The following is a 25,456-nucleotide window of genomic DNA, read 5'->3' as shown; positions in this document are numbered from 1 at the left end:
ACCCATTTGTTGACACATTTCACCTCCCTTTCCATCTCTATGCAATGTACACAATCATTCATGCTCCCTAGCTACAACACCACTCCATTTTACCCTTCACACTTTGCATCATTACTTCATTTTCACCCTTGGACCATTGCACACCACACACACAAATTGCCATGCATTTCATCCTTAACCTAACCTGATTTTCTAAGGTTTTTTGGGGCCTATAAATACATGTTTACACCTCTTGGCCAAAGGACAATCCCCCATATTCATCATTTTATCACAAAAATTCGTCCATACACACCCTAGGAAGCAAAACACCCCAAAAACACCATTCTAGTGCCTAGAAAACATAACAGCCACTCCACCTTCTTCCACCCTCTTTGCCTAGTTCTCCACCACCCTCCAACCCTCAAACACTCCTCCACACTTACCCTAAACCTTTCCATACCATTCCCCATCCATTCTACATCATAAAACTACCCAAAAATCCGTCCACAAAGCAATCTGCCGCAAGCAAGCAAAGGAGAATTCTTGGATGCACTTGCTACCCAAGTTGGAGCATTTTAGGTGTTTTCTTTCCTTTGATTTTAATGTCTAATTTTATGTATCTTTGCTTTGTGAGTATGAGGAACTAAACCCCTCTTAGTTAGGGGGTGATTCGAAACCATGTTCATACTTGCAATATGATTTGATTACATCCAGTTGTGATTCATAAGTTGTGAATTCAATTTACTTATCCGATCGTATAAAAAATGATTTGTGTATGTTGGTTGAGAGTGCACGCTTAATTTTCATGCATGAATTTAACGCTAGAATATAAGGGAGTTTCACCTAATCGTTATGAACTTATATTCACAAGTAGTGAAGGTTGCTAGTCACAATCACGTTAAGTAAATTCTTGGCATAAGTTTCATGCAAATCATAGTAACGAGTGCCTCGTCAATGCTTATGTTTTTCATAGAACTTAATGATTCTTGCTTGTATCTCTATTATGCAATTCATGTAGGGAACTTGTAGGGAATGTTTTGGGTTGTCGTATGCAATCATCCAATCCAATAACTTGTGGAAAAACTGAGGGTTAATTAGTGCAATTCACGGTTAATTTGGGGCGTTGAGTATTCATAGCTTATCGAAAAGCAACTGGAAATCGTTTTGTATGCAAGTGTGACATGTGTGGAGAAGAACCTCCTAGCTAGCCTTCCATCCATAAGTTTTGTTGATGCACAAAATCAGCGAAGACTTTGGTACAACAGAAAGTGTCAGGTTTTATGACCTTCGCTTGGTTGCTTCGGTCACTAGTGAGGATAAGTACGTAAATGAATAGAGACAGAGAAGCAAACACAGGATGTACGTGGTTCACCCAGATTGGCTACGTCCACGGAGTAGAGGAGTTCTTATTAGTAGTGAAGGGCTTACACAAGTACAAAGGATCAAGCTCTCAATTTAGTGAGTTCTTGTGAATGATTTCACACAAAATGGCATTAGGCAATATTGTGGGGGAATGACCCCTATTTATAGAAAAACTTGTAGCTTTGTCACATTGACATGTGTCATGTTATGATTGGTTCTTGATGTTGACACGTGCTGCGCTCTGATTGGCTTCTAATCTTGACACGTGTCGAGTAGTGATTGGCCTCCTGGTCGGAGGGGAACTCTTCTGGGTCCTTGACAGTATAGCGTTGGCCGGTGCTCGGTAGTTTCGGGATTGGTCAAGTATGGTACAAACAGTGCTCCCCTAAGTTCCCGAGTGAGGGAAACTCCTCGGTTGGGGACTTGCAAGATCCAATCCCTTGAGTAATCACGAAACTTCTAAGTACCGAAGTGTGGTCTGATCTTCATCTGCCCTTCTCTGGAAGTACCTTTCCTCCATCCGGGAATGGTGTACTTAGCTGATGTTGACGCACAAGGTAATGTATCAATTTCACTTGAAGCTTAGTTGTAGTTTCGGGCTTAGTCAAGTGTGATACGAACCCTATAGTAGGAGTCCCCCAAGTCGCCGAGCTAGGAGATCTGCCGAAAGAGGTGACAGACAAGGTAAGCAGTCAAACTTCCAAGTAAGCAACCCAGGATCAGAGGTTTGACGTCGGCTTCCGGTTGATTGTTCTCATTCTCCTTGTCTCTCATTCAACTGCCAGGATAAGGAGAAGCAAATGGATAAGAGATGATATGAGATACTTTTGCTTTTGAAGAAGTAACTTTCCACAGGCTTATTCTTGAACTGTGCTGGAGGGTTTTCTGGTGCCCTTCAGAGTATAAGGCCGATTCAAAAATTTGAGGGTCAAAACAAGTCCATCAAATCTAGAGTACGTTCGACCTTGATGATATGGGATACTTTTGCTGTTGACGGAATAATGAATGTGGTATGGAAAGGTGTCGTGCTGTAGTGATCTGTTTCAGCTCACCGTTGAACCTTCTGCTTCAATCTTTTGCATGGCAGAAGTGGTGTGCAACCTTTGCATTTAAATGGTCCTTCAGAACATTCCTTCATAGTGACTCATCCACGCTTGGCAGCTTTAGTGTAAAGAGCCAATATCTGATCAACTGTCATGAGGTATTTGCCGGTGGAATTCGTGACCTTGACAGCAGTTGAGGATGAGTACTCGAGAGCAATGCTAAGTAAGCAACCAGGCAAAGGCTCCAGGCAGTCAGTTCCAAATTGGAGGTTTGATTTCAGGTTCCGACTGACTGCTCTCTTTCTCCTTGTCCTGCAGGTGTGGACAAGGACAAAGACAAAGACAGGGAGAAAGCATGATATGGGATACTCTTGCTTTCGACCCTGATGATATGAGATACTCTTGTTCTTGGTGTGGCTTATTTGCTGAGGTATTATCGGGGGGAAATAAAGCTGAGTATTTCGAGAGGTTATGTTGAGGGTGCCTCTTCGAATGCGAGAAAGGGTTGAGCATTTTTGCAGGTTTGCCTGTCCGTTGAGGAGGGAGGTCAATGTATATAGGGATTTCCCAATAACAAGTAGTAATGCTATTCTTTTACCCTTCTTGGTCACATCAATGTAGTGGGATCTGCCAGCTTCACGTGTTTTAATTTTGTCAGAGCACTTTGAAAAAGTGGTATGTGGTATCTGGAAAGCTGATGTTACGTGTGAAGATTACAGACAAGCTTTATCTAAGGAAATCTGGCTCTCGAAGTTCTGAGAGTTGTGCCTCTTCGGTTTTCGAACAAGCAATCCCGTCGAGGATCTGACTCTCGAGATTCGGAAAGCGGTGCTACTCCGGTTTTTGAGAAAGTAATTATGTTGGGAGTCTTTTCTCGAATGTGAGTAAAGGTTGGACGTTCTTGCCAACCTGTCTTGCCGCAAAACACGGAGGTCGACACACATAGGGACTTTCCAGTTGTCAAGCAGTGGTGCTGTTCCTTTACCCTTATGGGTAATAGTAGGGTAGCTGGAACTTCGAAATTCTCGTGCCTAAACTTTGTCAGAGATCTTTGACAAAGTTATATGTGGTACCCGAGGTGTTGATGGTGCATATGGAGAGCGGTGATTGAACAGTAAGATTCACGTGCTTTCTACTTCACCAGAAATCTTCGACAGATTGCCCGTAATTTCCGCAAAGCTGAGTGTGCATGTGACAGGTGCTGACGAGGCTGAAAAAGCAGGTGCTTCTTCGATTTCTGAGATCAGCCCTCGTGGTCTCTGAGCAGCCCATCTTTTGAGAAAGCAAACGCCTCTTCGATTTCTGAGATCGGCCCTCGTGGTCTCTGAGCAGCCCAGCTTTTGAGAAAGCAAACGCCTCTTCGATTTCTGAAGCTCCGTCGAGTGCAGATTTTTATAGAGGCTGACATTAAGTTCCACAGCACACTTGAATCTCTACCAGTAGAAGCTCATTTCTTGCACTTCTAAGATCTTGATTTGTCTGACCTCTTCCTTCTTCAACACATTTGAAAATGTCTGGACCCTCCGACCGTCGTTTTGACTTGAACCTTGGAGAAGAGACAGCCACGCCTTCTCCAGACAACATATGGCGCCCATCCTTCATATCCCCTACTGGTCCTCTTACCGTTGGGGATTCTGTGATGAAGAATGATATGACCGCTGCAGTGGTGGCCAGGAACCTTCTCACTCCCAAAGATAACAGACTACTTTCCAAACGGTCTGATGAGTTGGCTGTTAAGGACTCTCTGGCTCTTAGTGTTCAGTGTGCAGGTTCTGTGTCTAATATGGCCCAACGCCTATTTGCTAGAACCCGCCAAGTTGAATCATTGGCTGCTGAAGTGATGAGTCTCAAACAGGAGATTAGAGGGCTCAAGCATGAGAATAAGCAGTTGCACCGGCTCGCCCATGACTATGCTACAAACATGAAGAGGAAGCTTGACCAGATGAAGGAATCTGATGGTAAGGTTTTACTTGATCATCAGCGGTTTGTGTTTGTTCCAAAGGCATTTATTGCCTTCGTCCTCTGGGGCTGTACCTGGTAATGAAGCTTCAAATGATGAACCTCCAATGCCTCCTCCTTCTGGGGTTTTGTCAAGTACTGAGGCTCCGGATAACCACCCTCCGGTGCTTTCTCTTTCTGGGGCTCTACCGACTGCTGAGACTTCCCCTAAGCAACCTTTGTGAAGGCTCCCTTTTGTTTGTTTATTTTGACTCATGTATATGTACATATTTGTGGCTTATCGAAAATATTAATAAATAACCTTTGCTTCATTTCAACATATTGTGTTAAATACACCAAAGCCTTCTTCATAAAGTTCTTTGAATTTTTGCTTTTGTTGAAACCTGTATTGTTGAAGCTTTGTGAGTGAAGCATGTAGTCTGAGGTAGTGTTCCCTTAATTTCCCGAGTGAGGAAAACTTCTCGGTTGGAGACTTGAAAAATCCAAGTCACTGAGTAGTCACGAACTTTTGAGTACCAAGGCGTAGTAGCATATGGTGGGAGTCCCCCAAGTCTCTAGTCGAGGGAGTTGACGAATGAGGTGTCTTGCTAATAGTCCATGTCGTAAGTACCAAAACTTCATTCTTTTGTTTTCTAAGTGGTAGCCCCGGACTTTTTCTTCATAGATTTTGTTTATGAAGGTTGCTAGGCCCGAATAAGTGGAATTGCAGAAGGTGTAACCGTTGGTGCATTAACATCATAATGGAAGCATCACAATGATGGAAGCATCACAATGATGAAAGCATCATAATGATGAAAACACCATAATGATGAAACATCATAATGATGTTTCTTTGGTGGAATTGTTTTTCATTTCCCCTAACAACCGGAATTGTTTTTCAACATAACACCATCATCTGTAGGTCGAATCACAAAGTTGTCTTCATGAAAGTTGTTCGTTAATTCCTTAACTACAACATATCCAAATTGGAGAGCCATCGGAGCAGTACAACTCCAGAAATCCAGGTATGATGAGTGACTGTTTATCATTTGTCTGTCAACCCGTCAGATTTGTTGTGAGCTTTGAAACTCTATTTTCTCTTGCTCAGATCAGCATGCTTTCTTCATTGAAGTTGTTCCTCAGCTTGTGAACTACAACATATCCAAATTTGAGATCCCTCGGAGCTGTATAACTCAAGAAACTCAGGTATGATGAATGACTGGTTATTATTTTTCTGTCAAACCGTCAGATTTGTTGTGAGCTTCGAAACTCCATTTTCTCTTGTTCAGATCGGTATGCTTTCTTTATTGAAGTTGTTCCTCAGCTTGTGAACTACAACATATCCAAATTTGAGATCCCTCGGAGCTGTATAACTCAAGAAACTCAGGTATGATGAATGACTGGTTATTATTTGTCTGTCAACCCATCAGATTTGTTGTGAGTTGCGAAACTCCATTTTCTCTTGTTCAGATCGGTATGCTTTCTTCATTGAAGTTGTTCATCATCGACTCTTTCATAACATATCAAAAATTCAGGATGAACTAACGGTTAAATATTTCCAGATCTTCGAAACATCACAACAGCTTCGAAATCTGCAAGAAGCCGACTATCATGTTTGGAGCTTCAACACTTTAATTTCCGTCGCTCAAAAAGAAATGGTTCCTTCTTGAAAGTTGTTCATATGCTCAAGAACTATAGGGTGTCCAAAATTCAGCTCCATTGGAGAAGAGCAGAGGTTGCAGAAATTTGATAGATGAAAGGAGGCGGAAGAGGGAGAGAGAGAAAAAGTCTCTTGGGTTGGATTTCTATTTTGGGGCAGATTCCAAGTTTTGTAGCACCTTCATTATTGATGAATTGCTTGTACTTTTGTCCATTATGAAACTTGGGACTTTGGCTTGTTGTTGGATCTATTATAATATGTTTGGGAACATATATAAGTGAATAAATAAGAAGGAAAATTTTGGGCCCTTGTGGGTGTAAAACAAAAAATGTTTATGTTTACCCAAGTGTTTTTGTACAAGTTCAAGGGCATCTTGGGTTTTGTGAACAAAATTTGTTTATTTGGAGCAAGGTTTTGTGTTGAAGCTTTGGTGTTGAAGCTTTCTAGGTGAAGCTTTGATGGTGAAGCTTTGTAGATGAAGCTTTGTAGGTGAAACTTTTTTAAGTGAAGCTTTTCGGGTGAAGTTTTTTTTTTTGGGTGAAGCTTTGTGGGTGAAGCTTTTTAGGTGAAGCTTTTTAGGTGAAGCTTTGTGGGTGAAGCGTTGGAGGTGAAGCTTTTCGGGTGAAGCTTTTTGGGTGAAGCTTTTTAGGTGAAGCTTTGATGGTGAAGCTTTGTAGATGAAGCTTTGTAGATGAAGCTTTGTAGGTGAAGCTTTTTTAAGTGAAGCTTTGTGGGTGAAGCTTTGTGGGTGAAGCGTTGGAGGTGAAGCTTTTCGGGTGAAGCTTTTTGGGTGAAGCTTTTTAGGTGAAGCTTTGATGGTGAAGCTTTGGAGGTGAAGCTTTTCGGGTGAAGCTTTTTGGATGGAGCTGTTTTTTTTTTTTTTTTTTTTTTTTTTTTTTGGCGCTTGACACGGTCTTCATTTGCTTGTTTTGTAGTGACTGTGGAAGACGGATATAGCTCAATTACCTCTTTATTGAATTCATTGCCAAATGGCCTTCATTACATAGGATGCCGAACGGCTATAGCTCAACACTTGTACATCGTGAGTCTATTTATAGTAGTACTTCAAGTGATCAGCGTTCCATGGATGGCCAAGGGTCTTGCCATCGGAGCTTCTAAGTGTGTAAGAGCCAGGGCGACTGATGCCAATGACTTCATACGGTCCATCCCAGTTTGGACTAAGTGTGCCTTCACTCGGGACTCTGTCGCAGAGTAATCTTTTCTTTAAGACCCAGTCTCCTATTTTGAAAGAACGAGGCTTGACCCTAGAGTCATAATAGTTGGAGATGCGCTGCTTGTAGGCGACATTCCTCAAGTGAGCTTGGTTTCTGTGTTCCTCGACTAAATCCAAGTTGAGGGTGAGTTGTTTGTCATTTTCACTTTGAATGTAGTTCTGGACTCGGAATGTTGCTTGCTCGAGCTCAACAGGGACAACCGCCTCTGTGCCAAAGGCAAGTGAGAATGGAGTTTCTCCTGTTGAAGTCCGATATGAAGTGCGATATGACCAAAGAACTTGGGGTACAAATTCTGGCCAACAGCCTTTAGCTTTGTCCAAGCTGGTTTTCAAAGTGCGCTTGATTATTTTGTTGATTGCCTCAACTTGTCCATTAGACTGGGGATGAGCTGGAGAGGCAAAGCATAAGTTGATGTTGAACTTAGAGCAGAACAACCTGAACTTCTTGTTGTCAAACTGTCGCCCATTGTCAGTGACTATCGCATTGGGAATGCCGAATCTACAAAGGATGTTCTTCCACACGAAGTCTTCTATCTTTGCCTCAGTAATGGTTGCCAAGGGTTCTACTTCGGCCCACTTTGTGAAGTAGTCCACTGCAACGACTGCGTAACAGACTTTGCCCTTCCCTGCCGGCATTGGGCCGATCAAATCAAGTCCCCACTGGGCGAAGGGCCAAGGGCTGATCATAGGAGTAAGAGGCTCTGGAGGGGAATGAGGAATAGCCGCATATCGTTGACATTTGTCACATGAGCGGGATACTTTGATGGCATCCTGGTGGAGTGTTGGCCAGTAATATCCTTGGCGAAAAGTCTTGTGTGCTAGGGACCGAGATCCAGCATGATCTCCACAGACTCCCTCATGTATTTCCCGAAGGACGATTTCCGCCTCGGCAGGCGTAAGACACCTTAAGTATGGCAGTCTAAAACCTCGCTTATAGAGTTGATCATTGATGATCAGGTAGCGGGTAGACTTGTATCGAATTTGCTTAGCCTGGACTTTATCATTTGGGAGGATGCCATGAGCAAGGAAATTATAGATCGGGGTGATCCAACTATCCCCCTGTTGTAAGTTGCATACTTCTGCGGCCATGGTGCTTGGTGTTGCCAACAGTTCGACATGAATTTTTCTTCCAATCTTGTCTTCCACAGCCGAGGCGAGGCGAGCCAGGGCGTCTGCATGACTGTTTGCCGCTCGAGGAACTTGGGTGATCTGGTAGTGGAAGTGCTTGAGCAAAAGTTGTGTTTGCGCAAGATATGCTGCCATGGAGCTGTCCTTAGCATCAAAGTTGTTGGTAACCTGGTTGACCACCAATTGGGAGTCACTGAAAATATCAATTTGTTTAACCCCGAGGTGTTTGGCCAAACGTAATCCTGCTAGAAGGGCTTCATACTCGGCCTCATTATTTGATGCCTTGAATTTGAAACGAAGAGCATACTCCATTGCTACTTTGTCGGGTGTAGTCAAGACTAGTCCCGCTCCACAGCCCTGTTGGTTGGATGAGCCATCAACATACAGACTCCATGCTGGGGTTGTTGGTTCTATCTTCTGAGCTTCTGGGGGTAATGAAGCCACTGCTTCAGGTGTAGAAGCAATGTCAACCGGATATGTGAAGTCGGCAATGAAGTCTGCCACTGCTTGGCCCTTCTCAGCTGGCTTTGGTTGGTAGGAGATGTCAAACTCACCCAACGCTATTGCCCATTTGATCATTCGCCCTGAAGTGTCAGGACTTTGGAGTATCTGTCGAAGAGGATAATTGGTAAGCACGATGATGGAGTGCGCTTGGAAGTAAGGGCGGAGTTTTCGAGCAGACATGACCAATGCCAGAGCCAATTTCTCAATGTTAGAGTACCGTGTCTCCGCATCTTGTAAGGCTTTGCTAACGTAGTAGACAGGTCGCTCAATATTCCCATCCTTTCGAATGAGAACGGAACTTACGGCTGAAGCTGATACCGATAGGTAGATAATGAGAATGTCTCCTACCTCGGGCTTGGAGAGTAGATGGGCTTTACTCATGTACTCCTTGAGGTTTTTGAATGCCTCGGCACATTCATCAGTCCATGTAATGTACTTCCTACTTCCCTTAAGTGCTTTAAAAAAGGGAGCACATTTGTCTGTGGCCTTAGAAATGAACCTGGTTAAGGCTGCCACCTTGCCAGTAAGGCTCTGGATGTCCTTTGAAGTTACCGGTTCCTTCATGTCGAGGATTGCTTTGATCTTCTCGGGATTAGCTTCAATGCCTCATTGGCTAATCATGAAACCTAAGAATTTGCCAGAGCCTACGCCGAAGGCACATTTGTTGGGGTTTAACCTCATTCGATACCTCTTCAAAATAGTGAAAGTTTCAGATAGGTTGGTGATGTGTTGGTCAGCATGTTTGCTCTTGACTAACATATCATCAACGTAAACTTCCATGCTCTTCCCAATCTGCTCGGCGAACATTGAGTTGACTAGTCTCTGATAAGTCGCTCCTGCATTCTTTAGGCCGAAAGGCATGACTTTATAGCAGTATAGTCCTCTGTCGGTAGTGAAGGCTGTGTGTTCTTGATCCGAAGGGTTCATGAGGATTTGGTTGTATCCTGAGTAAGCATCCATGAAGCTCAGGAGTTCACACCCGGCCGTAGAGTCTATAAGTCTGTCAATAAGAGGAAGAGGGAAGCTATCTTTCGGACACCCTTTGTTTAGGTCGGTGTAGTCAACACACATTCTCCACAAGACCTTTTGAAGCAAAAGACTTTCTTTGGTCGGATTTTTCTTAACAAGGACCACATTTGCTACCCATGTCGGGTAATTGACTTCGCGGACAAAGCCTATGCCTTTGAGTTTTTCAACTTCTGCTTTCATTGCCTCGTATCGTTCAGCGTCATAAGATCTTCGCTTCTGTCTCACCGGCTTGATCTTGGGGTCAATACTCAAACGATGACAGATGACATCGGGAGAGATGCCTGGCATGTCCTCGTATGACCAGGCGAAGACTTCAGTGTTCTCTTTCAAAAAAGATATCAATGCTAACCGAATGGGTGGTGACAATGTGGTGCCAATCTTCACCATGCGATCTGGATAATCTCTTGAGATAGGTACCTTCTCCAACTCTTCAGCAGGTTGGGCTTGCTGGGTGAAAGAGTCATCTCGAGGATCATCGGGTTGATTGTTGCTATCAGGAAGATCCAAGTTCGCTTCATCTAGGCTGGTCTTTGTGACTTGGTCATGTACAGACAGGGTTTCCTTGGGTCCGGGCAAGTGTTGTTGCTTAACTGAAGTGTTGTAACATGATCGTGCACTAAGCTGATCTCCTCTGATGTAGCCGTTGCCATGGGGGGTTGGAAATTTCATCAACAGCATATGCGTGGATACCATAGCCTTGAGATCATTGATGCCTGTGCGCCCAAAGATGACATTGTATGCCGTTGGGCAGTCAACCACTAGGAAGTTAGTGGTAATGGTAGCCGTGTAAGGGCCTGTACCAATAGTAAAGGGTAAATGTATGCTCCCTAAGGGTTGCACGATATCACCGGAGAAGCTTATCAGAGGAGAAATCGAGCGATCGAGCAAGTGTTCAGCTACACTGAGTGCCCTGAAAGCTTCGGCAAACATGATATTGACCGAAGCCCCTGTGTCTACGAGGATTCGTCGAACATCAAAGTTGGCTATGTGAGCCTCCACGATCAATGGGTCGTTATGAGGGTAGATGATGCCTCTTTCTTCCTCAGGGTAGAAACATATCGGATCCCAGTTAGGCTTTTGATACTTCCCTCCCCTGATGTCTTCCACGTGAAACACTTGGTGACCAGGCCTCAGAATTCGTTCACTGTTTTTCATGGCCCTATTGGAAGATTCAGATATGGGTGTGCCGCCGCTTATGGAATATATGACATTCACCTGGCGTTGGTTACGGTTATCCCTTTGAGGGTGAAGGAGGAATTGATCAATTTTTCCTTCTCGTGCCAAAGCTTCAATACGATCACGGAGGATGATACATTTCTCACTATCATGGCTGTTATGCTCATGGTAGCAACAAAACATGCCCGCGTTATTCGGGGGCGTGTAATCTGGGTGCCTCGGCTTTGGCTTTGGTATCAGGTGAGCTATGCTGGGGTAAATGGCCGCGCATGTGGCATTCAAGGGCGTGTATGTCTCATACCTTGGGGTAGGGGGTATCTTGACGCGGGTTTGACCCACTGCATTGACTGCCTGGGGGCGAGCGTTATTGTGGCGATACCCTTGGTTATCGGGATAGTGTCCCTTACTCTTTTTACTGAAATGAGAGTGGTGAGGATGGAAATCCTTCCTCTTGCCTTGAAATTGATATGTCTGTTGATTCGGCGAAGCATTATGCAAGGCATGGGGAGGTGCCACTGCTGTTTGGAAAGTCGAGGTCTTCTCATTTAGGTGAGTCTGGCTTCCACCTCCCACTTGTTGATAAAGGATGGTTGTAGGGGGTTTCTCCTGATATGTCTTTGCCTCGGCGGAGGCATGGTTATAAGCCTGCGCCATCACCTCAGAGTAAGTCTTCCAAGTATTGGCATTGATCATGTATTTAAAGAAACAATCATGTAGGCCTGCCGTGAAGGCTTTGAGGGCAGTCTTGTCGTCTGCCTCGGCACACCGGGAGTATTCATGGCTGAAGCGGCCAGCATACATACGTAATGACTCATCTGGCTTCTGGCGGATAGTGTACAGGTCATCTGCAGAGTGCAAGCGATCGGTTTGGAAAATGTGTTGGGAAACAAATAGTTTCCTCAATTCCTCAAATGAGTCTACCGTCTCAGGTGTAAGACGACAATACCAATTTAGAGCTCCGCCAGAGAGGGTGGAGGGGAAGAGAAGACATCGCTCTTCGTCGGTGTGCATTCGGTATGCCATGGTGGACTCAAAGAGGTTAAGGTGCTCAATCGGGTCCTCTTTTCCAGTATAAAGTTGCAAGCCAAGCTTTTGCTTTGTCTTTGCTTGAAGGGGGGTGTTGAGGATCCTCCTTGTAAGAGGGCCAGGCCTGGGTTGGTTCCAGTCAGGTATTTCAGCCTGTCGTTCAGCCTTCAACTTGTTTACTTCCTCAAGAAGTTGTAGGACAAGGGGGTCCTGAGCGGAGTTATGTGCCACTGGAGCTTTCTTTCGTAAATCTCCATCTCCTCTTGGAATTAGGAAGGTTTGATCAAGGGCATGTGATTTTTCCCTGGACTCGTTGTACTGGCTTCCAGGGTATGTCTGTCGGAACACCTCTGAGTCCCCTGTACCCTCATGTCTCTCTAGGACTTGTTGCCCCTTCCCCAAATTGGTGGCCGGCTCGGGCCGTGGCAGGGGACCGAGTCTCTCAGAAATCCTTGGGTCATTGATCTTTGAGCTTATATGGATGGAATTCTCTCGACGTTGCTTCAGGAAATCCCGACAATCGCGAAAGACGGCTTTCGATCCTTCTGCCCCTTCAGCAAAGAGGTGTCTCCCTCCACTTCTCATGGTTCGGGTCGAAGCAACTGGGTTAAGAGAAGCCTCATGTTGATTATCAAGTCGAGGGGTAATCTGTTCCCTATCAGGGATATCTATGTCGAATGCATGTGACCCTCCATGTTGGAGGGCACCCAGTTGATGGTTGACTTCCACGGGGGCAACAAGCTCGCGTGTCTGAGCTTGCCTAGCTTCGTGGAGTGTCTCGAAGAGCTTCTCATATTGCTCCTGGAGGACCTCATTCCTCATTGCTATCTTGTTGTTCTGAGCTTCCAACTCATCGACTTTAGCTTGAAGAAGAACTCGTTTTCCTTCCTTCTTTCGTTGTTTCGCACTATGTGCAAGGGGGGTGTCATTCTGTGTGCTGTGGCTTCCTTCGCTTCCCATGTTGGAGAGGGATGCCTGGTCAAAAGAAAGTGTACGAATGATAGAAACCAGCTTGACACAGCTGAAGAGAGTAGGAATAAGTGTCGTTTCCCACAGACGGCGCCAAATGTTGATGCACAAAATCAGCGAAGACTTTGGTACAACAGAAAGTGTCAGGTTTTATGACCTTCGCTTGGTTGCTTCGGTCACTAGTGAGGATAAGTACGTAAATGAATAGAGACAGAGAAGCAAACACAGGATGTACGTGGTTCACCCAGATTGGCTACGTCCACGGAGTAGAGGAGTTCTTATTAGTAGTGAAGGGCTTACACAAGTACAAAGGATCAAGCTCTCAATTTAGTGAGTTCTTGTGAATGATTTCACACAAAATGGCATTAGGCAATATTGTGGGGGAATGACCCCTATTTATAGAAAAACTTGTAGCTTTGTCACATTGACATGTGTCATGTTATGATTGGTTCTTGATGTTGACACGTGCTGCGCTCTGATTGGCTTCTAATCTTGACACGTGTCGAGTAGTGATTGGCCTCCTGGTCGGAGGGGAACTCTTCTGGGTCCTTGACAGTATAGCGTTGGCCGGTGCTCGGTAGTTTCGGGATTGGTCAAGTATGGTACAAACAAGTTTCATTCAAATTCATTTTACAATCTGTTTTGATTCACTTAAATTTGTCTAAGAATTTGTTTACTTTGTTCTTGTCTTAATTTAGTTATTTTCGTCGAAAATCAACCCCATCTTATTTCTTTGAGTCATATTAATTAGAACCTGTCTTAGATTATGTTTTTAAGTGTTTTAGTTCATTAGAAAACTAAAATTTGTCCAAGTTTGTGTGAGAGTCCCAAAATTGCCCAGATTGTGTTTTTAAGGTAGTTTTGAGTGTTTAGGGGCTGTTTTGAGTCTTTTGGTTTGTTTTAGTGTTTTAAAGTATAGTTTTGCATTCTTTGAGTCTAGTTAGTGTTTTAAACTTTGTTTTTACGTTTTCAAGTCAGTTTCCAAGTGATTTAGCAATCCCTCCTAATCCCCGGCCTAGAACGATCCCTACTTACATACTTTACTACAATTGATAAAAAGAGGGTTTAATTTGTGTGCTTAGTTATTTTACGCATCAAATCACAACCAGTTCATAACAATACCTTCCCCTTATAAAACCTTGTCCTCAAGGTTTGCTCAGAGTTGGAATGTAGGGTATTTAGCCTTGAACTCATCAAAATCTTCCCAAGTAGCCTCTGATTCCTCTTGATCTTGCCACTTCACTAGCAACTGGACCCCTGCAACATTGCCTTTCTTATAAATTCTCCTTGCCAACACTGCTACTGGTGTGTTTCCTACTAACCCATCTTCGACCACCTGAGGTAGGACATTCTGAGGCACCACCTTACTCCCTAATTGTTTCTTCAAATGACTCACGTGGAACACAGGGTGGATTTTTGTGTTAGGTGGTAGATTCAGTTTATAAGCTACCTTACCAATCTTCTCACAAATCTCATAAGGCCCATAGTACCTTGGTTGAAGCTTATGGTAACTGTGAGGGGATAGAGCCTGCAACTGCTAAGGAACTAATTTCAGATACACAAAATCTCCCACGTCAAATTGCCTCTCAGTTCTCTTCTTATCATGCTGCACCTTCATGCGATTCTGAGCCATCTCCAGGTTGTTTTTTAAGACGGATAAAACCTTGTCCCTCTCCAAGAGGCTTTGTTCCACTGTTTCTACCCTTGCAGTACCAAATTCATAGGGTAGAACTTGGGGAGGTGGGTGGCCATAGACTATCTCAAAGGGTGTGAACTTGGCAGATGAATGGTAAAGTGTTGAAGCACCATTTAGCCCAAGGAAGCCACTGAACCCATCTCCTTGGTTGCCCTCCAACAAAACATCTTAAATAGGTTTCAAGGCATCTATTCAACACTTCAGTTTGTCCATCGCTTTGGGGATGGTAGCACGAGCTCATGCACAGTTTTGACCCTTGTAGCTTGAACAATTCCCTCCAAAAAGCACTAACAAAGATGGGATCTCTATCACTGACCACTGAATTTGGTATGCCATGTAGCTTTAAGACATTTTCAACAAAAGACTGTGCCACTGTGATTGCAGTGTAGGGATGAGCCAAAGCTATGAAATGAGCACTCTTGGATAATCTGTCAACTACCTCCAATATCACCGATTTACCCTTGCATAGAGGTAAGCCCACTATAAAATCCATACTGATGTCTGTCCAAACTCTTTGAGGAATTGGCAAAGGTTGCAGCAATCCTGGTGGGGCAATGGTCTCCACTTTGTTCTGTTGGCACACTTGACAATCTGCTACATAATTCTGAATATCTTTCTTCATTCCTTGCCAATAGAAGCTCCTATTGATCCTATAATATGTTTTTAGGACACCTTGATGACCTGCAGAGGGAGTACAATGGTGCTCTTCTAGGATCTTTCTTCTCCATACCGAGTGAGGGCTTAACACCACCCTCTTCTTGTAAAGCAAGAACCCATTATCAACAGTGTACTTTCCCAAGGAAGATCCTCCAGTGCCATTCATTGCAGATTCAACCACTTCTTTTTTCTTTGCTACAATCCACTCCTCTTGTTCAGTACTTCTTCTCAAGTCATCGATCCAACCATTGTAAGGGTAAGAAATGGCATTGCAGTCCCTCGTGAACCTAAGGGCAGGTTCATGTAATTGAGTCACGCCATGTAATCGAGACAATGAATCTGCAGCTGCATTTTGGGATCCATTTTTTAATTGTATCTCATAATCATACCCCAATAACTTGGAAACCCATTTTTGTTGAAATGCAGTGTTAGCTCTTTGATGCAGGAAGTATTTAAGACTGCTATGATCAGTTTTGATTATGAAATGCCTTCCCTACAAATAATTTTGCCATTTCTTTACTGCAGAAACCATAGCAATCAACTCTCTCTCATAGGTGGAGAGTGCTTGATTCCTTGGACCAAGTAACTGGTTGGAATGCCACAACCAGAAGCATCACATTCCACTTTAAATGGTTTCAAGAAATTTGGTAAAGCCAAAACTTGTGGAGAAATCATGGCTAGCTTAAGCTTGTCAAAGGCTTGCTGAGTTTCAGCAGTCCAATGGAATCCATCCTTCTTTGTCAAATGATATAAAGGCTGGCAAATTTTACCATAGCCCGGAACAAACTTTCTGTAGTAACCTGTTAAACCCAAGAAGCCCCTCAATTCCTTGACAGTTTTTGGTGCAGGCCAGTTCTGTATAACCTGGATTTTTCCAGGGTCAGGTGCCACTCCTTCCCGAGATACAACATGTCCCAAATACTCCACCCTATTTTGTCCAAATGAACATTTGGATTTCTTGAGAAAGAGTTAATTAGCCTGTAATACCTCAAACACCACATTCAATTGAGCTAAATGAGCCTTCCAGGTCTTACTATAAATGAGGATGTCATCAAAGAAGACTAACACAAATTTCCGCAAGTGAGGTTTAAACACATCGTTCATTAGACTTTGAAATGTCGCCAGAGCATTTGTAAGCCCAAAAGGCATTACTAGGAACTCATAGTGGCCCTCATGAATCCAAAAGGCAGTTTTTTCGATGTCTCCAGGCTGCATTAATATCTGGTGATATCCAGAGCGCAAGTCCAACTTGGAGAAATAGAGGGATCCATGCAATTCATCCAATAAATCATCAATAAGGGGTATGGCGTACTTATCCTTTATAGTGAGGGCATTGAGCTCCCTATAATCGATGCACATTCGCCAAGTGCCTTCCTTCTTCTTCACCAGCAGCACAAGAAATGAGAATGGACTATGACTTTGCCTTATGAAGCTTGCCTCAAGGAGCTCTTGAACTGCCTTTTCTATTTCAGTTTTGTGCAATGGACCATAGTGGTATGGTCAAATGCTTGGTGGTTTTGCCCCGTGCATGATGGGAATGTGATGATCATGGTCTCTTTGTGGGGGTAACTTAGTAGGCACGGCAAAAATAGCCTCGAATTCATTCAACAAATGCTGCAATTCCTGCAACTGAACTGAACTCAATTCACAGGAATCTAACTTCTCATTTTCCAGGGAGTACAAGAACAACCCCAAATTAGAGTTAGTTAACTTTTTTTGAAGCTGATGCAGTGAGACTTCTTGAATGCCTGAGGCACTGGAGGAATGATGGGACAACTTATAAGGATGATGGTTTTTGGTGAATTCCATGGTAAGGAGCTGGAAATCCCATAACACCGAACTGATGGAGGAAAGCCACTGCACCCCCAAAACCACATCACAACCACCTAGTGGCAGGGAATACAAATCTGTGGAACAATGATACCCTGCTAAAATCAACTCCATAGCCTTGCAACAACCAGAACTTGTAACCTTCCCCCCATCTGCGATCATGACCTCAAAAGTCTGGGTGGGTTGAGCTTGCCAACCACAATGTTTTATCAGTTTGGAATCAACAAAGTTGTGCGAACTACCCGAATCGAATAAGATCTTCACGGTGTGGCCATTAACTTGACCAAGCACTTTCATAGTTTGAGCTGTAGGGCCTCTATGTGTGCCATAAAAAGCACATTCGCTGAGCTCCATGTGTTGTAATTCAGGTTGATCGTGATGTAATCCAGGTTGATCCTCCCCCATATCTCCGTCCGGAACTTCGGAATCCAACAATTCCATCATGAGCAGTTACTTAAGGCCGCACTTATGCCCATGGACCCATTTGTCATTGCAGAACCAATATTCACCATGTTCCCTCTTCCGTTGAATCTCATCAGGAGTCAATTTCTTAATAGCAAGGTTGCTAGTTTTTGGCACAGTATGGGAAAGAGGTGTGATGGTAGTAAATGAGGGTTTCAAAGATGTATAAGTGCGAGGCAGAGGCAATTTCAACTCAGTAAGTTTTGAATCAAGCTGCACTACAATGGAAATAGCCTCATGCACAGTTGCAGGTTTCAACAATTTAACATCATAGCGCAGTTCCTTTTTCAACCCCCCGAGAAAGCAACTGCGTAATAAAAGAGGACTAATCTCTGGTGAGCGAATAGCCAAACGGAGAAATTCGGCGATGTAATCATGAAAAGTACCGGTGTGTCGAAGTTTGAAAAGAGCTTCAGCATTGTCGTCGAATTTAGAGGGGCCAAACTCGCGACAAAGAGCTAGAGTAAACTTCGTCCAAGTGGGTGTGGTGTTGGTACAGTCCATCCAGCGAAACCAGTGAAGAATCTCCCCCTCGAAGTGGAAGGAAGCAGTGTGAACACGGTGAGAGTCCGGGATCCCGTAGAAGGTAAAAAACTGCTCGGCTTTGTAGATCCAAGCAATGATATCATCACCAGCAATGAAACGGGGAAAGTCGAGCCGCTGTGGCCAAGGCGGGTGCCAATGAGGTCGGAGAGACTGGGTGCCAGAATTGTGAGGGGGATGAGGTGGTGCCAGATCTGGAGGAACAAGGGAATCGAAAAGGGGTGGGTGAGAGGACCCTTCACCCTCCCGAAGACTGGCAAATTCATGGTGGAGCTCGCGATGGAACTGCTCGAAATACGCCGGAAGGCGCGTCTCAAGCTAAGAGGAGAATTGATCATCCACAGCGGATTTCACCGCCTCACGAATGAGGGACAAAAAGTCAGCCTCGAAAGCGGTAAATCGAGCCTCCATGGTGTTTGAACGAGTGTTTGGGTTAGGACGAGGCATACACGGAAGAGAAAATCCAGGAACAGTGGGTGATACCAATGTTAAGATCACACCGGCACTGGAGAATCAATCTCACCGGTAGCTAGGGAGTATAAAATGGCGAAAGGATAAAGAAAAGGAAGTAAAAGGATATTCTATTTAATTTTCCAAAATCTGCTAATACAACAAAACTCAGGAGCATATATATCCCATATGCTGCATAATCCCCTAATACAAGAATGCCACCTGGACAATACTACTAGTAATTTCTAAAACCTCTAATAACTCTTGGCCCATTACAATTGAACCCTCCATACTTAACTCCTTACAATTTACCCTTACTGTTATTAACTAAAACCTCTCTGTGACTAAGGCAATCACTACCAGTTCATAACAAAAACTCCCATAGACCCCACTGTTCCTCATCAATATCCCACCGCTGCCGAAATGGTCATTTAGCTGAAGCTCTTGCTCACTTCATCCAAATTAGACGAGCTGGAGTCGAACCAAACCACGTCACATTTGTTACGCTTCTCTCTGGCTGCGCCCATTTTCCGGCCAAGGGCGTTCAGTTCGGGCCTTCGCTTCATGCTTATGCCCGAAAGCTCGAATTGGATACAAATAATGTGATGGTGGGCACGGCGGTGATTGATATGTATGCCAAGTGTGGTGGTGTGGATTTTGCTACGTTGGTTTTTGATGGGCTGGATGTGAAGAATTCAATGTCTTGGAATACTATGATTGATGGGTATATGAAAAATGGGAAGGTTTCGAATGCGGTTGAGCTTTTTGAAAAAATGCTTAACAGAGATGCGGTTTCTTGGACCATGTTGATTGGTGGGTTTGTCAAGAAAGGTCAGTTCGAGCAAGCGTTGGAGTGGTTTAGGGCTGGTTTGGTATTGCTGTGCTTTGAAAAAAAACTGCTGTGAGAATAAGCGGTTGTGCTGTGAGAATAAGCGGCTGTGAAATAAAGCAGCAGAGTGTTTGGTAAACTTTTTTGTAAAAGTGCTTTTGGAAAAAAAAAAAAAAAGCAGTCTGATAGTGGGTCTTTTCATTAAAGGAGCACTGTAGCTCCGTGTGCTTTGAAAAAAAGTCAGTTTTCCAAAGCTGCAAATAGCAGCTTCAGCTTTTTCCTTTGATTTCAGCTTATTCTCACAACAGCTTCCAAAATAAGCCATTTTTTTTTTCAGTTTACCAAACACCTAAAACCCTTACAGCTTTTTTTCATGAGTGTTTTTTTTTTAAGCACCTCACTCCCAAACTAGGTCTTAGAGAGATGCATCTCGTGGGAGTTGAACCAGACTATGTGACTATAATTGCTGTAAACGCTGCGTGTGCAGATCTGGGAACGCTTGGTCTAGGCTTGTGGCTAAACCATTTTGTTATGAAGCGAGACTTTAAAGACAATGTTAGGATAAGTAACTCGTTGGTTGATATGTATTCTCGATGTGGTTGTATTGGTTTTGCTCGTCAAGTCTTCGAGAACATGCTGGAAAGGACATTGGTATCATGGAACTCGATGATTGTGGGATTTGCAGTTAATGGGCACGCAAAGGAAGCTCTCGAGTTCTTCAACCTGATGCAGAAGAAAGGGCTCAAGCCAGATGGGGTCAGCTTCACTGGAGCACTCACCGCGTGCAGCCATGCTGGTTTAGTCGATGAGGGGCTCCATTACTTTGATAACATGAAGGGAGTTCACAGAATAACACCCAGAATCGAGCATTATGGATGCATAATCAATCTCTATAGCCGTGCAGGGAGGTTGGAAGATGCCTTGGGTGTAATAGAAAACATGCCGATGAAGCTAAATGAAGTTGTGTTGGGTTCTTTGTTGGCCGATTGTAGAACCATTGGGAACGTCAGTTTAGCTGAAAGATTGATGAAGTACCTCTCTGTGGTTGATCCTAGTGTTGATTCCAACTATGTGCTCCTAGCCAATATATATGCAGCTGCTGGACGGTGGGATGGTGCAAACAAGGTTAGAAAGAAGATGAAAGACCTTGGAGTACAGAAGACACCGGGATTTAGTTATGTTGAGGTTGACTGTAACATTCATGAATTCGTGGCCGGTGATAAATCCCATGTTGACACAGAGTGTATATATTCAACCCTAGGGCTTCTCTCCTTTGAGCTCATATTATGTGGGTATGTTCCAGAAAACATTGTGAGAGAACCGTACAAGTTTGATTGACACTGTAGTTGTAGATTATTCGAGAATACAATATCTTTCTGCGACTACTTGTGAAGCTCCAAAACCAGTCTTATCAATATAATTCAAGAAGTGATTTCGTACACCCTCTTTTTCCTTTTGCACACACCTCTTCATTCCCCCCCCCACCTAAATTTTCCTTATATTTATTCAATCTAATACTAGGGGGAAAAAACAAAAAAGTGTGCAAAACGAGAAAATGGGTGTGCGGAAATTATTTCACTATATAATTCATTTGTGAGATGTGAACTAAAACTATGACATGGTACTAAAAAAAACCAGTACAAACAAGTTAAATAAAAAAAAAAAAACTTTATGATATTAGCATCGGTGAAATGAGAAGAGAAGAAACACCAAACCAACAACAGAGAACTTCATCGACCCGAAAAGTGATGAATGAGAGTTCTTTCTTCCTTGGGTTATTTACACCCTCTAGGAGTTATATCCATTGCCATCAAAATATGTTCTCCCACAAAGTCAAGTTCCATAGCAATGGAAGAGAAAGCATTCCATCTGTTCCATCTGTTCCTGCCACAAATTCGAAATCCACATGTAGAACTCTCAGTAACTAGAAGGCAACCTTCAGATTGAGAAGTATATATAGGCTTTACGAACAAATTTCAATCCCGAAGGCAACTTGAGAAGGGAATTTTTCCCCAAAAGCATCATGAGCAAAGAACTGGTGGAGTTTTGCAAGTACTTCATTGTTAAATGCCTCAAATAGATGCTACACTAGGTCGCCTTCCATGAAGCATCTCTTCCACTCTCTCAGCCACCTCTACCTTCCCGTGAATCCTACAAGCCCCCAACAATGCACCCCATAATGCCTCATCCGGCTCCACCGCCATCCCCAAAACTAATTCCTTTGCTTCATCCACCCGCCCCACCATACCCAACAAATCCACCATACAGGTATAATGCTCCAACCCGGGCATCACCCCGAACCTCTGCTTCATCATTTCAAAATACTCCTTTCCCTTCTCTGTCAGCCCTCCATGACTACACGCTGTCACAACCGTAGTGGAAGTCACCCCGTCCGGCCTCTCTCCTGCCTCCACCATCCTATCAAACAACTCAAACACCTCATTAAACACTCCATGCATCCCATACCCCGCCATAATTGCCGACCAAGAAATCTCATTCCTCATTAGCATTCCGTCAAACACTTTATGGGCACCCGCCAAATCACCACACTTGGCATACATACTAATCAACGCATTCGAATTCGCCAAGTCAAAGCCAAACCCATTGACCAAAACAGCTCCATGAACTTGTTTGCCCAGCCTCAACACCGATAACCCGGCACAAGATTTAAGAACCGCAGGCAAGGTATGGCGGTCGAAGGGTTTATTGGCGGCGAGCATTCGGAGAAAAATAGACAGAGACTGAGAGAAGAGGCCTTGGGAAGAGTGGGCTCTGATGAGGGTGTTGAATATGAAGGTTGGTCGGCTAGTGCAGAAGGAGAAGAGAAGGTTGGATTGCTTCAGTTGGGAGGAAGCGGCGTAGGAGCAGAGGAGCTTCGTTCGAATGAAGTTGTGGCGGGAAATGCCGAGTTTTATGGTTTTAGCGTGGAGCTGCGTGAGGGTTCGGAGGTTCTTGGACGAACTGCAGCCGTCGAGTAGAGTGGCGTAGACTAGTATGAGGCCGCGAGGTGGAGGAACAGCCATTGCTGCCTGTATAGCAACCTCAGGGAGGAATTGTTCCTGAAAGCACAAGTGTGAAACCCTAACGCGATATCAAATTCGACCGTTCCATTCAAACAAATCATTACTTTACAAAAAATTTATTTGGAAAAAATCTCAGGGTGGTACTTTTTTAGGTAACAAAAAAATTTAGGAAGGCCACCTAGTATTACAGTTACTAATATTCATCTTCGCTTATAAGTGAGAGGTTTTAGATTCAATTCTCGTCAAATATAAATTTGAACTACATTATTACTAACTCATTGTGAGTTTAAGCCCACCATCTCCCCCTTAATGTAAACACCAATGTTCATTAAAAAAAAAGTTTAGGAAGGATAGGGCAGACTTACTTGAACCTAGACCTTCGTCTAAGCGAAAATAACAATCCTTACAAACTCAACTGATCTTTGTAGGCACAAACGTGTCATAATTTCATTCTCTACTTATTCACGACTACACAAGTTCATTCTCTGCTACAACAAATAAGAAAGAAAAAATCCTACAAATACAATGAAAATGAGTAGTTTCAAAGACTATTTTCTTCACTTTGATACAATCAATATAGTAGAATCTCGATACTTTAATACTCGATAAATTAATAACATCTGTTAAATAACATTGTTATTGTTCCCAACTTAGGGATAACTTGCTAAATTTATAAGATAAGAGCATCTCCAAAGGAAATGTCACATTTTAAACATCAAAATGATACTTGATGGCTTATGTGGCAATTTGACATTTTGTACAATTTTTTACTCCACCCTATATGTTAAATAATATTGTCATTTTATAATTCTTTTTATCTCTTTGTAGGGTTCAATTACTGAGACAACAAATCAAATACTTGATACACACAATAACATTTATTATATATTGCATCTCATCTATTAAAAAATCATTTAATAAAATTGATAGTCGTTGTCAAATTTGACAGCAAAAAACTTTGTCTTCAATTGATTCAACGCCATGTAAGTAACTGAAGGCTCGATCAGAGAAAGTTTGCTACCATCTTTTATTGTTGTATGTTTACATAGCAGTTTTCATATAACCTTTGGAGATGCTCTAATACCTAATAAAAATTTCATATAAGTCTCAAGTAATATATAAATTAATAATTTCCTATTACTAAGGGTTCTTTGGAACTGCTTTTAAAATGGATGAAAGTTTTTTTTGTGAAAATATTTTTAGAACCAATCTTTAGTAAAAATGCAAGCGAATCCTGCAAAAAAAAACAAAAAACAAAACATTTAAAGTGCTTCATGCAAGAAGCATCAATTATGTGTTTCTTATAGGAATCACTTTAAGTGTTTTTGGAATCTATAAATATTTTCTCTAAAAGCGTTTTTAGTTATTTTAAAAGTACTTCCAAACGAGTCCTAAGACATTTTTTGTTTAAATAGAGTTTTGGCTTTCAATAGTGTTCCACTTCTATACTACGTAACATTAAATGCTAAGAGCATTGGAGAAAATACGGAATACCTTAATAAATTAATAAGCTATTATTTAATCAATAAATTATTAATTTATCAATTATTTAATATTCCACTAAATTAATATATTTTCTTGGTCCTAAGACTATTAATTTATGTTTGTTTGGAAGTGTTTTTAAAATAGGTAAAAACAGTTTTAGACCACCAAAAGCACTTCTGATAGTGTTTGACAAAAAAAGTAAAAAACGCTTCTAGGTTGGGAAAAAATAAAACATTTGAAGTATTTTCTGAAAGAAACATCTGTTGTATGCTTCCTTCAACACTTTATGCCAATAAAGTAAGGCCCCTTGCACAACCCCCTATTAACCCCATCAAATCTCCTCTAAATCTGGCCTTGGATCTAGAAATGTCCATAACTTGGAAATTGAATCTCCGTCTATTGACATTCTTTATGCAACAGTTAATTTTGGAAGATTCATAATTTGTTTTATGTTTGATTGTTGGGTAAATTACATTTTACCCCCTCAGGTTTGAAGTCGATTTCAATTCCTTACAACATCTTTAAAACATTTCAATTTCATACATTTACTTATCATTTTATTTCAATTTCATACATCTGTTTGAAAATCTGTTAAGTGATGACTTGGCAAATATGGGGTCCCCACTTGTGCTGACGTGGTTGCCACATTTGTGTCACATGGCTAAAAACTTACTAAAAATTTTAAAATTTTAAAATAATTATTTAAAGAAAAGTTTAAAAAAAACCAAAACCAACACCCATCACCCACCCCTTCCCCCTTCCCCCATCACCCATCACCCGCAACCACTTCCCTCCTCACTGCGCCTCCATCTCCGATGAGAACCTCCCTGCCGAGTGCCTCCATCTACAATGCGAAATCATGGAAACGGTCAAGTCAGAGAAGCAGAAAACCACCTTTTCCATTTTATGTTCCAAGTTTTTAAATTTCAAAAGTGTGAAAAGTCTGAGAGGAAGCACGTACGGAAAATTGTAAGAAAAACCCAGAAAATTCAAAAAATAAAATTTAGGTGAGAATATAAATGTGGAGTGAAAATGGGTAGGAAGGGAAAAATTGAGAAGAGATCTGGATCGGAGAAAATTTTCTCGAGAAAGTTGGAGATCACAACGACGGTGGAAAATTTTCGAAAGCTAGAAAATCCATAAAACCAAAAAGAAAACAACTAAAAAATAAAAACCAAAAAACCAAAAAACTCAAATGTTGAAGGAGTGGAGAAAATTTTCTCTAGAAAGTTGCAGATCACAACGGTCGTGGACCCAAAAAACCCAGACAATCCATCTTCGTCGGAGATGGTAGTGGTCTTCATCGACCCGATCAATCGGAGTTTTCTTCGAGTGAGGGAGGATGTCAAGAGAGAATGAGATAGTTGGGGAGAGAGAGTGGTGCGAGAGAAAGAGTGTTGGGGGTGGGAGAAGGGGTGGGTGATGGGGGGTGA

General features: G+C 42.7%; 2 protein-coding genes and 1 long non-coding RNA gene across 3 annotated transcripts; 2 read left to right on the top strand and 1 right to left on the bottom strand.

The window, feature by feature from the left end:
• The first annotated feature begins 5,113 nt into the window (after positions 1-5,113).
• On the top strand, positions 5,114-6,015 carry LOC139189695 (uncharacterized). Its single transcript, XR_011573545.1, has 4 exons — positions 5,114-5,347; positions 5,431-5,528; positions 5,612-5,709; positions 5,885-6,015. It is a non-coding gene; the product is annotated as an uncharacterized lncRNA (long non-coding RNA).
• A 12,359-nt stretch (positions 6,016-18,374) lies between these two features.
• Positions 18,375-20,853, top strand: LOC103420677 (pentatricopeptide repeat-containing protein At1g05750, chloroplastic-like). The gene is made up of 3 exons (XM_070808422.1): positions 18,375-18,630; positions 19,050-19,553; positions 19,937-20,853. Exons 1-3 carry the CDS (start codon positions 18,375-18,377, stop codon positions 20,851-20,853), a joined length of 1,677 nt encoding a protein of 558 aa, XP_070664523.1.
• Positions 20,854-21,587: 734 nt separating this feature from the next.
• On the bottom strand, positions 21,588-22,538 carry LOC103420678 (pentatricopeptide repeat-containing protein At4g16470-like). The gene has a single exon (XM_008358728.2). The coding sequence runs from the start codon at positions 22,536-22,538 to the stop codon at positions 21,588-21,590; it is 951 nt and encodes a 316-aa protein (XP_008356950.2).
• Between the last annotated feature and the right edge of the window lie 2,918 nt (positions 22,539-25,456).

The sequence above is a fragment of the Malus domestica genome, chromosome 11 (assembly GCF_042453785.1).
Source record: "Malus domestica chromosome 11, GDT2T_hap1".
In the NCBI taxonomy this organism is placed as follows: Eukaryota; Viridiplantae; Streptophyta; class Magnoliopsida; order Rosales; family Rosaceae; genus Malus; species Malus domestica.
This window is presented reverse-complemented; position numbering and strand designations above follow the sequence as displayed.